The sequence below is a fragment of the Macaca mulatta genome, chromosome 16 (assembly GCF_049350105.2).
Source record: "Macaca mulatta isolate MMU2019108-1 chromosome 16, T2T-MMU8v2.0, whole genome shotgun sequence".
Classification (NCBI taxonomy): Eukaryota; Metazoa; Chordata; class Mammalia; order Primates; family Cercopithecidae; genus Macaca; species Macaca mulatta.
Window position 1 is genome coordinate 87808414 of NC_133421.1, and position 14451 is coordinate 87822864.

Below are 14451 nucleotides of genomic sequence, written 5' to 3' on the forward strand. Positions count from 1 at the left end.
CTGGACTCAAGGGATCCTCCCACCTCAGCCGTCTGAGTAGCTGAGACCACGGGTGTGCACCACTGCACATGGCTTGGCCTCTTTGTGTTCAAAAAATCTACCAGCTTTTATAATTAGGCATGTCTTTTCATTTGAGCTCTCAGCCAGAGTTTCTGAGAACCACAGAACACAAAAAATCATTTGAGTGACTATTTTCTCAATAATTCTAAGGATGGTATACATAAATACTATTCTAGAAGCACAGGAGAAAAATTGCTTTGTTACATATAGTAGATACCTTAGAACATTAGAACTTAATTCTCTCATGAAACCCCGGTCAAGAATGGCTGATGTGACCTAATAATTCTTGAAAGTTTTTTTTTTGTTTTTGGTTTTTTTTTTTTTTTTTGAGATGGAGTCTTGCTTTGTCACCCAGGCTGGAGTGCAGTGGTGTAATCTCGGCTCACTGCAAGCTCCGCCTCCCGGGTTCACGCCATTCTCCTGCCTCAGCCTCCTGAGTAGCTGGGACTACAGGCACCCGCCACCGCGCCCAGCTAACTTTTTGTATTTTTAGTAGAGACGGGGTTTCACCGTGGTCTCGATCTCCTGACCTTGTGATTCGCCCGCCTCGGCCTCCCAAAGTGCTGGGATTACAGGCGTGAGCCACCATGTCTGGACTGAAAATTTTATAACTTTACATAATCTTGATTTTTTTTTAATTTTCAAACGGTCTTACTGATTTTACCATAAATTGCCATGTCATTGTATACTTAGATGCCTACTGAAATTATATACACTAAAAGACCCAGTGAATTATTTCATTCTTTAATGTGGGTACCTGATTTGTTTAGCAATCTTAGCCAGCAACTTCATCACCTAGCAAACGACTAGGAATCGGCCAAGCACAGTGGCTCATGCCTGTAATCCGAGCATTTTGGGAGGCCCAGGCGGGTGAATCACCTGAGGTCAGGAGTTTGAGATTAGCCTGGCCAACATGGTGAAACCCTGTCTCTACTAAAAATGCAAAAATTAACTGGGCATGGTGGTACACATCTGTAATCCCAGCTACTTGGGAGGCTGAGGCAGGAGAATCGCTTAAACCTGAAAGGCCTGAAAGGCGGAAGTTGCAGTGAGCCTCGCACCATTGCACTCCAGCCTGGGTGACAGAGCAAGACTCCATCTCAAAAAAAAAAAAAAAAAAAAAAATGACCAGGAATCATGAAGGAAAAAAAATAAAAAAAAAAGAATGGGACTCCAAAAGACAAAACCATTGGCATAAGATCTTTGCTAATAAGAGAGTACTTGAGTCCTCAGTCCTTCCCCTTTGCCGTTTTTTAGACATATGTCCAACAAGTTTGAGGTCTGGCTTTTCTGTAAGCAGCAGGGGAGGATAGAAGGAAGGAGGGAAGGATGTGTCCCAGAGGCACATGCTATGTATGTGTCCTCGCTTTAAGGGAGAGCACAGAGCTCTAGACATGAGGTCAGGACCAAGGCTTGGCCCTCAGAAACTGTTTTTTCTTTTTCTTTTTTTTTTTTGAGACAGAGTCTTGCTAGTCTTGCTCTGTCACCTAGGCTGGAGTGCAGTGGTGCAATCATGGCTCACTGCAGCCTCCACCTTGTGGGTTCAAGTAATTCTTCTGTCTCAGCCTCCCGAGTAGCTTGGATTACAGGCGCCCGCCACCACACCTGGCTGATATTTGTATTTTTAGTAGAGACGGGGTTTCACCATGTTAGTCAGGCTGGTCTCGAACTCCTAATCTCAGGTGATCCTCCCGCCTCAGCCTTCCAAAGTACTGGGATTACAGGCGTGAGCCACTGCGCCCGGCCAGAGACTGTTTTTTCATCTATCAGAAGGGAAGAATCGCTGTGGGGAGGCAGTGCACATGTGCAGTCCTGTTGCTTTCAGTCCTGCCAGCTGGAGACCACTGACCTCCAAAGGAAAGGAGACAGCCCTGAAAACAGGCACTCATAGAAAAAGCATGCAGGTTTAGAACTGTTACTATAGAGGAAGATTGCTTTCTGCCGCTTGATGCAGGCATTGCTGTATTCTGACACAGAGCTGATTTTCTTACTGATGTGCTAGAATCTTTTAGTTATACAGTAAGTTTTTATTGACCCCATGGTGTGAAAGACGTCAAGAAAATGTTGAATTACAATAGTGTGTTCTTATTTTAAAACAATGTATTCTGTTCTTAAATATTTTTCCAGAAAAAATGGAAAAATAAAGTTTCAGTGCTTCCATAAGGTTAAGTTTTAGGGCCTATAAGGATTTACTCAAGTATTTTATTCCTCCATGATTACAGATTAATGAGGCATTTCTAATAGTACAATCTCCACCTTTATTTGGATTCTACTTTGATGAGTCCTTTTGCCAAAAATGTCCCTAAAATTCATGTTGTAAGAAAAAATTATGATATTCAACCAACATTTCAAAACAGTCAAGTGACCAAAGCTGCTATGTCAGTGTACAGAAGAATATCATAACTTTAACCAACTTTGTAGATGACAAGTTCGTGTGACAAAAATGCCCACAAATCTGCATTTCAGGTTCTCTCTTAGCTTTCATTCCCATGATGTTATGGAGACGACCACATTGTTTAACACACATTATTCTTGAATGATTTGGGACAGTTACTCCCAGTGCTTTGCCACATTGGGCTGTGCTGGACTTCAGTATCCGTCATTATAGAATAGGTGGTGGTGGTGGTGGTGGTGGTGGTTGTTTAAGTTTCAGTTTGTATGAATCAAGCAGAAGAATTTTGATCTCTTCATTAAATGAAAGATATTTGCTGACCAACATCATCACCAACACTAAACAAGTATTAACTCTGTGATTTTTTTTAATTCTGTACACTAAAAAAGTGGATAAGACATTAATCTTTTAAAAGTGCTCTGTGCCTCCAGAATATGTGTCAGCCACAGCTGGGCGCGTTGGCTCATGCCTGTAATCCCAGCACTTTGGGAGGCTGAGGCGGGCAGATCATGAGGTCAGTAGTTTGAGACCAGCCTGGCCAACATAATGAAACCCCGTCTCTACTAAAAATACAAAAATTAGCTGGGCAATGTGGCACGTGACTGTAATCCCAGCTACTTGGGAGGCTGAGGGAGGAGAATTTGTTGAACCCAGGAGGCAGAGGTGGCAGTGAGCTGAGATTGCGCCACTGCATTCCAGCCTAGGTGACAGAGCGAGACTCCATCTAAAAAAAAAAAAAGAGTATGTGTCAGCCACAGTATGGGCCAAGAAGAGTGGCTAGGTTCTCTTTTTTTGTTTTTTAACTAATGTCAAAGTTGAACCATTAGTTCAACTTATACTTAATTATTATACTGTTTTAACTCTTCTTTTTGTCAACAGGCATACCAACGTTTACAAATCCAGCAGCAGATGTTACAGGCCCAGCGTAATGTGTCCGGATCCATGAGACAACAGGAGCAGCAAGTAGGTGCTACCCAGATTGACTTTTGTCATGAGCTATAATTTTCCCTGATAGAAGAGATGCTAGTTGATGAACTATTAGATGATCTTTGATTTTTCTCTAGCCAAGCCTTCCTTGGAAAATTCCTGGGTTCAGCTAGGTTTGGGAGGAGGTTGACCTAGCCAGTGGTGGCCTCAGCATAAAGACAATGAAGAATTCACCTGGTCCCTAGACAAGCCATGAGTGTCCCTTCCCACCTGGTTAACGAACCTATGTCTGTGCCTGCCAGGTTGCGCGCACAATCACTAATCTGCAGCAGCAGATCCAGCAGCACCAGCGCCAGCTGGCCCAGGCCCTGCTCGTGAAGCAGCCACCACCGCCACCGCCCCCGCCGCACCTGTCTCTGCACCCCTCTGCAGGCAAATCGGCCATGGACAGCTTCCCCTCGCACCCGCAGACTCCCGGCCTACCTGACCTGCAGACCAAAGAGCAGCAGTCTTCACCCAACACCTTTGCTCCTTACCCTCTTGGTGAGTGTCCCATGGTCTTCAACAGCCACATCAGGTAGAGAGAGTGCCTGGAGTCCATATGTGGCGGCCAGGGCAGCATTTCAGTGGTTAGGAGGACTGGCCAGCGCCAAAACCATAGCCTGTTGTAAGTGCAGCCCCAGACAAAGTCACAGAACAGGCATCTCAAGGCTTTTTAGCTTTAAAAAAAGTTTTTTATTATTTTTTGGAGAAATGGGGTCTCACCACGTTGCCCAGGCTGGTCTCGAACTCCTGGGCTCAAGCAATCCTCCCACCTCAGCCTCTTAAAGTGCTGGGTTTACAGATGTGAGCCACCATGCCCAGCCTCAAGAATTTTTAATAAGGGAGCAACACTAACCATGTTCTATAGAGCAGGAGTTTTGCTGCAGCCATAGTACTCTCAGTATAAAACCTTTAAAGGTGGTACCAGTCAGAGCCTCCAAAATCTCATTTCCACTGTCATATCTCCGGAGTTTGTTCTATTCCTAGTCTACTCTGAACTGTACTTTACCAGCCACTTCCTCCAGCCCAAACCGCAGAGAAGACTTTATAATGGTTTGGTCAGTAAAAGTATTCAGATTTACACCAAAAGCACTTCTTAAAAAGCAGTGGTTGTTGATACAACTCATTTTGTATGAAATGTGATTTGTATAATCGACGAAATCAACATATATATGTTGAAATCTAACTTGTAGAAGCACATAGGGCACATGAAACCTGCAGGTCACTATAAGACATGGTGCCAGGCCTCAAGGTCAGGCCTGCCAGGAGAGTCACAGCTCACATACCTGAAGACACCAGAGGGTATAAATGAGTAAATTGATTCTGCATGGACTAATTTGCTGTAAGAATTCAGAACTTAGTGAAAGCACTTTAGGCTTGTCTGTTGATTGCTATTAGAGTCTGTAGATGCAGGACAAAGGGTATCAGTAACTTGGAAAATACATCTGTAAAGGGCCAAAGGCCAGTTGAGTGGTAGTGAATTTGCTACCAGCAGATAATATTCATTTATCTAATTCTATTCAATGTCTCTCAAAAGGGCGGTGTATTGTAATCACTTGAACACTTTTTACTTGACATATTATAAATGTGATATATCTTTAATATGAGATTGATAAATACTAGACTAGATGATCTCGTTCCTTAATTATTGTCTCATCCATTAACACCCTTTGTGTCTAAGTAGTTAAGACCTGACTTAGGAATTAGATTGCCTAGGTTTGAGTCCCAACTCACCACCAACAGGCTCACTACTAACTTGGGCAACTTGCCTAGCTGCTTTTTGCCTCAATTTCTTTCTTTTTTTTTTTTTTTTTTTTTTTTTTTTTTGTTAGAGACGGGGTCTTTCTGTGTTGCCCAGGCAAGTCTCAAACTCCTGGCCTCAAGTGATCCTCCCTAAGTGTTAGGATTACAGGCCTGAGACACCATACCCAGTCATACCTTAATTTCTTCATCTGTAATGTGGAAATACTTAACTCCTAGGTTTGTTTTAAAGATTAAATAAGCTAATATGTAAAGTTCTCTCTCTTTTTTTTTTTTTTTTTTGGAGACGGAGTCTCACTCTGTTGCCCAGGCTGGAGTGCAGTGGCGCGATCTCGGCGCACCCAGCTAATTTTTTGTATTTTTAGTAGGGACGGGGCTTCACCGTATTAGCCAGGATGGTCTCGATCTCCTGACCTTGTGATCCACCTGCCTTGGCCTCCTAAAGTGCTGGGATTACAGGCATGAGCCACCACTCCTGGCCTCTTTTTTTTTGGCTGGAGTGCAGTGGCATGATGATAGCTCATTGCAGCCTCAAACTCCTGGCCTCAAGTGATCCTCCTGGTCTCAGCTTCCCAAAGTGCTGTGATTACAGACATGAGCCATCACACCCAGCCTAATACGTAAAGTCTTTAAATAGTGCCTAGTACATAGCAAACACTTTGTAAAATATCAGCTACTTATGTAAGTGCTTCTGTTTTAGAAACAAATTTCATTCCACCTATTATCCTAAAATGCGTTAGCTTCAGCTTTCTAGTATTCACCTGTCTTCTTAACCTGTATTTGGAAGATAAAGTACACTTATCATGACTTTTTTTTATTTTTTATTTATTTATTTATTTATTTATTTGAGATGGAGTCTTGCTCTGTTGCCCAGGCTGCAGTGCAGTGGCGCAATCTTGGCTCACTGCAACCTCCACCTTCTGGATTCAAGCGATTCTCCTGCCTCAGCCTTCCAAGTTGATGGGATTACAGGCATGCATCACCACGCCTGGCTAATTTTTGTATTTTTAGTAGAGACTGAGTTTCACCGTGTTGGCCAGGCTGGTCTCGAACTCCTGACCTCAGGTGATCCACCCACCTCGGCCTCCCAAAGTGCTGGGACTATAGGCATGAGCCACCGCGCCCGGCCACTTATCTTTACTCTTAAGGATTTTTTTTCTTAGTACAAGTTAAAGAATTCATGCAGTGAATCTTTGAAATTAGTTGAAAAATAATTTGGGTAATATTTTATAATATTCACAGTGAAGTTATAAATGTATTAAAAACAAATAACTAGGCCGGGCGCGGTGGCTCAAGCCTGTAATCCCAGCACTTTGGGAGGCCGAGACGGGCGGATCACGAGGTCAGGAGATCGAGACCATCCTGGCTAACACGGTGAAACCCCGTCTCTACTAAAAAATACAAAAAACTAGCCGGGCGAAGTGGCGGGCGCCTGTAGTCCCAGCTACTTGGGAGGCTGAGGCAGGAGAATGGCGTGAACCCGGGAGGCGGAGCTTGCAGTGAGCTGAGATCCGGCCACTGCACTCCAGCCTGGGCGACAGAGCATGACTCCGTCTCAAAAAAAAAAAAAAAAAAAAAAACAAATAACTAATAAAGTATAGGAAACTTTGGTTGTAAAATTGCCTATCTTGCTGGCTCTCAGCATTTCTCTGCAGCAGCACCTATGTTGAAGAGCCTATTAGAAACTCAACAATTCATGTAAAGAAACCAGCAGCCCATGGTCAGTAGTGGGGGCTCCCAGCTACCTTCCTTCCCTCACATTCAGCCTGTCCTTGTTATTCTCAGTCTTTTGCCACCTGGAGTTCGTCATTTAGATGGGAAGAGCAGGCATATAAACAGGAAAAAATAACCTTGATACCAGTGTCATGTGATTCTCACAGGGCTCTAGAGAAGGAAAAGTTCACTTTCACTTTGAGTGGAGAAAGAAAAATCAGAGAATAGTATTAAGCTTGAACCTCAAATGATTAGATAGGATTACAGTAAATAAAGAGGAAGCCTTTCCAAATGAAGGGGAAGCCTCACATAGCACAGAAGAAAGAGGCCTGGCCTGTTTCAGGGGCCCATTTTGCAAGGGCCAGGCCAGTCTAGCTGACTTTCCCAGAGGGGAAAGTTGGGAGAGATGGGTTGGGGCCAAATTGTGGAATTCGGAGCATTCTGAAGGCCAGGTTGAAGCCCTGACATTGTTGCCACCTTACCTGACTAGATCTGTACAAGCTGAAACGAAGAGAACTCAGAGATTGCAAGTAGGCAGCCCCGTGGCACTGATGGGCTTGCAAAGGCGTTTTGTTAAGTCTGCGAAGCGTGTATGTGCGTGTTCGTAGGCGTGTGTTAATGCCAACATTCAAAAATTGGGGAAAGGGGCTTCTGGCTTCTCTTAAAAATGGCTTTAGTGGGTCTATGTTCCATGTAGCAATAAGTGGTTGGCCCCAGTAGCACCTGTTTATTTAGACAGGACAGACACTCTCTGGTTTGCCACAGTCCCCATGAGGCCCACCTCTTCATGTGCATGGCCACTTGGCTCCTATGGGCATTTGAATTTGCAGCCTCTGAAATAAAGGTAAGAACCAGAATGTTCAGCACCTGGCTTAGTAGTAGAGGCTCACTGTGCTTACATACCATGTGGCATAGTTGTACATATGGTAAGGATCTGTGGAGTATGTGTATGTGGTAATGGGAACTGCAGCTGGAAATCCAAGGGGAGGGGGACCCCTCTGCTTGTTATTCCCTTCCAAACAAGCAGTCTGTCCTGCTCCAAACTGGTGTCCTCATCAGAAAGTCTTTACTTAACCTTTTTATCATTGTCCTCCTTCCTCATCGTCTTTCTTTATTAACCTAGCTTAGTACAGGTCCTGGACAGATAACCAGCTACCTGCTTTTCGCTATAAGAAATGAGCTCAGAAGCCTCAGCTCACCATCCCAGCTGGGGGCAGATGGCAGCACCCTATCTGTCAAATAGTTCAGTTCCTTAAAAGTAGTTTGATTTTAATTCACAAACTCTTTTAGAGCAGACTTTTGTAAAGGAAACTCACTGAAAGTAGAACTGAATTATCCTATCAGTCTGTTTCATAGGTGGTACTTTAGAGTTCTGGAAAAGTGTTTTTGACCCGATGAGTTTCCATAAGATATCCCAAAACCAGAAAAGATTTTCCTAATAGTTTGGACTTTTTCTGTTTTCCTGTGGACTCTGAGAAGCCTCAGGACCATGTTTATCCAGCACTGAAACAAGTAAAGTGAAGAGAGTCGTGGGCCTCACTTAATCAAAGGCTATTCACATTTTCACCTTAATTTAGGAGTAATATTCCGAGAAGTACATGCTGTTATGAAGATAAAAAGTATTTTTCACCAGCACTAAAAGTTACAGTTAAAATATTTTGTTGTATCCCAGCTACTTGGGAGGCTGAGGCAGAAGAATCGCTTAAACCCAGGAAGCGGAGGTTGCAGTGAGCCAAGATCATGCCATTGCACTCTAGCCCGGGCAACAAGAGCAAGACTCCGTCTCAAAAAACAAAAAAAAATTTGCTGTAAGCGAAGACTGAAATAGCTTCTGTAGGAGAGCTTTAGAATGAAGTCTTTTAGAGGAGCAGGTGAATCCTAATCGGCATCTCTCTCTTTAGCTGGACTGAACCCAAACATGAATGTCAACAGCATGGACATGACCAGTGGCTTGTCGGTGAAGGACCCATCCCAGTCCCAGTCACGCCTCCCCCAGTGGACGCACCCCAACTCCATGGATAACTTGCCCAGTGCCGCTTCCCCCCTGGAGCAGAACCCTAGCAAGCATGGTACGTCTGGGCTAGGGTGCCTGTGGTGGAATCACTGCTGGCTTACTAATCGATCTTCCTGTTGTATAACATGCCCATCCTATACTTTTCTAAGAATTGAGCGCTGAAAGTTGGATTTAAAATAACCCATTCCGTTATAGTGCATATGAGATCTCAGCTAGTCAGTGATCAAACTTCTTAAAAGCCAGCCATTAGATCTTAGCTACAAACCTAGAAATAATTTGAAAACCCCAGAGCAGCAAAGAATCTAGGTCATAGCCTATGTACTTTTTTTTTTTATATCTCTATTCATCAACAAAAACTTGAGTCTGCTGAAATATTTTCAATAAAATAGTAAAACACAAATAGAAAATCAAATATGCAGTATGTATGGGAACTGCAGCTGTAAATACTAGGGTGCATTTCTGTTGGTTATTCCCCTCCATCCAAGCAGTCTGTCTTACTCCAAACTGGTGTCCCCATCAGGAACTCGTTACCGATGGACACACCAGTAAGGTGGAAGCAAAAATGATACCCGTAGGAGGTACTTTCAAGCATTAAATTTAGCTCTGAACTTGCTGGTAGAATAAACAGCAAAGGAAATTCAATAGGTTATGTAGTTCTCTCTTGATACAAAGCATTCTAAAAAGAAAAAGGAAACTATGGGCCGGGCGCGGTGGCTCAAGCCTGTAATCCCAGCACTTTGGGAGGCCGGGGCGGGTGGATCACGAGGTCAGGAGATCGAGACCATCCTGGCTAACACGGTGAAACCCCGTCTCTACTAAAAAATACAAAAAACTAGCCGGGCGAGGTGGCGGGCGCCTGTAGTCCCAGCTACTCGGAGGCTGAGGCAGGAGAATGGCGGGAACCCGGGAGGCGGAGCTTGCAGTGAGCTGAGATCCGGCCACTGCACTCCAGCCTGGGCGGCAGAGCCAGGCTCCGTCTCAAAAAAAAAAAAAAGAAAGAAAAAGGAAACTATGTCTCATGGTTAACTTACGGAAAATCATCACACACTGCTGGCACCTTTCTTAGCAGGAGGGCCTTGCTGCCTGTGGCTGGTTGGTTTGGTTCTGTATGAATTTTTAACATCCACTGTGTTCTTCCATAGTGAGGGTTTCAGACTAAAAGGAGGGAAGAGGTAAGAGCAAATTTGATAACTAATCACAAAGACTCATAAGTTGTCCCCAAAAAGGTTTATTAAGGGCAGCTTCCCATGGTATGGATATGTATTTTATAAAGATTTCAGGCCGGGCACGGTGGCTCAAGCCTGTAATCCCAGCACTTTGGGAGGCCGAGACGGGCGGATCACGAGGTCAGGAGATCGAGACCATCCTGGCTAACACGGTGAAACCCCGTCTCTACTAAAAAATACAAAAAACTAGCTGGGCGAGGCGGCGGGCGCCTGTAGTCCCAGCTACTCGGGAGGCTGAGGCAGGAGAATGGCGTGAACCCGGGAGGCGGAGCTTGCAGTGAGCTGAGATCCGGCCACTGCACTCCAGCCTGGGTGACAGAGTGAGACTCCGTCTCAAAAAAAAAAAAAAAAAAATTTCTAACTGGACAAACTAAAATTGTTCTTCAGGGGTTTCGGTCTTTCAGGCCTGAAATTGGAGCTGGCTTAAGTAGTCACTGGCCAGGCATGGTGGCTCACACCTGTAGTCGCAGCTACTTGGGAGGCCAAGGTGGGAGGATCACTTGAGCCCAGGAGTTTGAGGCTGCAGTGAGCCCTAATCACATCACTACACTCCAGCCTGGGCAACAGAGTGAGACATTGTCTCAAAAAAAAAAAAACAGTCATTGATTCTTACAGAATCCTAGACAGACCAAGTCTTACAATTCATGTAACCGAATAGAGCAAGGCATTGGACCTAGAACAGAAGGTGCATAGGGAGGCTTAGGGTATCTTCTGCTGTCTCTCAACTGGAGGGTATTCACTCGCTTCTTTGTTTCCTGTTGTCCCCATAGGTGCTATCCCTGGAGGTCTAAGCATTGGGCCTCCAGGTAAGTCCTCCATTGATGACTCCTATGGCCGGTACGATTTAATCCAGAACAGTGAGTCACCAGCCAGTCCTCCCGTAGCTGTTCCCCATAGCTGGTCACGTGCCAAATCTGACAGTGATAAAATCTCAAATGGCTCTAGCATCAACTGGCCCCCAGGTAAGACCGTGCAACACTTCCGTGCAACAGCAGCAGGTCAGAACGTGCTCCAAGCCTGCAGAGAGTGATGAGGCTGGGAGGACCCAGAATCTGAGCTAAGGATCTGGAAGCGTTAAGCCCAGAGCTTTGGCATTTTCCTTGGAAATCCATTTGTCAGATCAATTTTGGGTATGGTTAGCATCAGGCATTTTTCTGTAATCCCTTAGTTCAACATGAGAAGTGGAAGGGGTGGCAGGGAGGAAGCACACTGTATACCATCTGGTAAAACTATTCCGACTCTGTGTGAAAACTATCTTAATATGATAGCTAGAATACCTGGTTCTAGTTTGTTCCAAAGGATTGATTGTTTTAATGAAAGAGAGTATCAAGAGTATAAAGTGTACCTCTCATTTAATTAGCAGATTATAAAAATTTCTACAAACAGGACAAAACATCTTTTAAAATGTCATGAATCAATGTGCAGATGTTCTGATCTGTGGCTTCTCATTTGGGTTTCTTAAACAGAATTCCATCCGGGAGTTCCATGGAAAGGACTACAGAATATTGACCCTGAGAATGACCCTGACGTCACTCCTGGCAGTGTCCCCACTGGGCCTACCATCAATACCACCATCCAGGATGTCAACCGCTACCTCCTCAAGAGTGGAGGTGAGGGTGCTGCTCTGCCTGCCTCTGCGCAGACGGTCTCTCTAGACCCATTTGGAGATGTCAGGGGTGACAGGTTGGGCTCTGAGGCAGGGATGATACAAGGCACAGTTGAAGCAGTCATCTGAAGCAGCATGAAGAGACGGCAGTTAGTGCTTATGGGAAAATGGACATCAATTTGAGTTTCTGCTGGAATTTTTTTTTTTTTTTTTTTGAGATGAAGTCTCACTCTGTCGCCCAGGCTGGAGTGCAGTGGCACGATCTCAGCTCTCTGCAACCTCCACCTCCTGAGTTCAAGCGACTCTCCTGCCTCAGCCTCCCAAGTAGCTGGAATTACAGGCATGTGCCACCATACCAGGCTGATTTTTGTATTTTTAGTAGAGACAGGGTTTCACCATGTTGGCCAGGCTGGTCTCGAACTCCTGACCTCAGGTGTGACCCATGCTGCTGGATTTATTGATAAGTAATGTCTTATCATAAAAGTGCCATCTCTGACAAAGTTTTATCACAGCATGCTATTTTGTGGAAGAAAGAGCTAGATTGCCATAGGTACTACCACTAATAAGGCCACCTAGGTAGCTCCCAAAACATTAAGTTTCCCACTTGAAATATGACTCATTGGAGCCTTGTGTTTTGTGTTTGCTTCTTTTCTTTCTTTTTTTTTTTTTTTTTTTTTTGAGACAGATTCTTGCTCGTTTGCCCAGGCTGGAGTATAGTAGCGTGATCTTGGCTCACTGCAACCTCCGCCCGCCTCCCAGGCTCAAGTGATTCTCATGCCTCAGCCTCCCGAGTAGCTGGGACTACAGTGTGCACCACCACACCCAGCTAATTTTTTCTATTTTTAGTAGAGACGGTGTTTCACCATGTTGGCTAGGCTGATCTCGAACTCCTGACCTCAAGTGATCCACCTGACTTGGCCTCCCAAAAGTACTAGGATTACAGGCGTGAGCCAGTGTATCTGACTGCTTCTGTGGTTCTTTAAAGTGATAGGCTTCTCAATGTATCTTTGACTGGAAGGCCAACATGAGTACAGATTGCCCTGTCTGTTTAATGCTGTGTATTCCTTGGGGTTACACAGCTGCTTTTCGGATGCAGCTGCTTTTCAGAGCAGGGGTGTTATGGGTGTCCCTGCTGTCAGACACAGTCAAGTGGTGCCCAAAAGGGAGCCGTGTGGCAGAGGACAGGTGAGGCGCCAGCCAGAATCAGAGACCCAGCCCTCCCTGCTTGTCATACCTGGTGGGGCACCAGGGTTGTGCCAGACAGGAAAGTTATATTTTGAGGGTTGTGGAGAAGTGGGATGCAGGTCGTACAGATCCAGGTCATAGGGGAAGTTGGAAAGAATCGAAGTTGCTTAATACATGGCAGAGCTCCCTGAGTGGTGCCCAGATGAAGGATCAAGTGGCCCCTTAGCCTCCAGGCAGAACCAGGGCCACTGGGAGTGGCCTCCGCCATCGCCTGAGTGTACCATGATGTGATGAAGATGGCCTGAGAAACACGTGGCAGCTGTTCTCCAGCTCCACATGCAGCTGTCCTCCAGCTCCATAGCCTGTCCAGTTAAGGAAATCAACTTGCGGGGAGGGCAGAAGAGAACCTCAGCCTAAGAAATGCATTGGCCATTGAGATAAGGCAAGGCAGTGGCATCTCCAACCCTGAGCCTAAGAACCAGCCAGCCAGCCAACCTGGGTGACTTGTAGCTCCAAGTGAACATCGTTTGACTTCCCGGGTGCTTGATGTTTGGGTCTTGAGCCTGCCCTGGCACTTGTGCACAAACATCAGTATTCAGCAGCAGCCAGCTCAGGTGGCTCATGCCAGGCCTCCCCTTCAGCTCATGACCAGCACTAGGAACCTTGTTCCTCCACTCTGGTACCTCTCTTGGTTGTATTTAAGGATACATTAGGGTTTGTTACTGAAAGAAAGGGTAGTACAATGAACATCTCTTCACGTAGAAGTTGCTAACCAGAAAGCACTAGCAGGCTGAGCACAGTGGCTCACACCTGTAATCCCAGCACTTTGGAAGGCCAAGGTGGGAGAATCACTTGAGGCCAGGAATTTGAAACCAGCTGGGCAATATAATGAGACCCTATCTCTACAAAAAATTTAAAATGAAAACATTAGCTGGGTGTAGTGGCACACATCGGTGGTTCCAGCTACTCAGGAGGCTGAGACAGGAGAATCACTTGAGCTTGGGATGTCAGGACTGCAGTGAGCTGTGATTGGGCCACTGCACTCTAGCCTGGGTGACACAGCAAGACTTCGTCTCAAAAAAAAAAAAAAAAGAAAATAAAAGGCCTCCCAAAGTGCTGGGATTACATGCCTGAGCCACTGCGCCTGGTCAAGCTGACACCTTTTTAAAGTAAAGACCTTCCTGAGCAAATTAACACAGGAACAGAAAACAGACAGCCTGAGTTGACATAACACAAAGAAGGGAGCAGCAGACAGCGGGCCTGTTGGAGGGTAGAGGGTGGGAGGAAGGGGAGGATTGAAAAACTTCCTGTCAGGTACCATGCTCACTATCTAGGTGATGGAATGATCTCTACAACACACCCCCACAACACACAGTCCACCTGTGTGACAGACCCGCACGTGTACTCCCAGAACCCAAAATAAAAATTGGAAAAAATAAAAGTGAAGACCTGCAGATTACCCATAAATGCTAACTTTCCTCAACTCTGGTGCCCTCATTCTAAAGAGGTCACTTGCAGCAGGGCA

At 45.3% G+C, this 14451-nt stretch overlaps 1 protein-coding gene across 7 annotated transcripts in view; it reads left to right on the forward strand.

The window, feature by feature from the left end:
• TNRC6C (trinucleotide repeat containing adaptor 6C) overlaps positions 1 to 14451 on the forward strand; it is a 159981-nt gene that overhangs the window by 132137 nt on the left and 13393 nt on the right. For all 7 annotated transcript variants that reach the window (XM_077969425.1, XM_077969427.1, XM_077969426.1 and 4 more), the window contains 5 exon segments: positions 3332 to 3415; positions 3682 to 3922; positions 8797 to 8964; positions 10906 to 11097; positions 11602 to 11745. In XM_077969425.1, the coding sequence (XP_077825551.1) occupies positions 3332 to 3415; positions 3682 to 3922; positions 8797 to 8964; positions 10906 to 11097; positions 11602 to 11745 (829 nt within the window).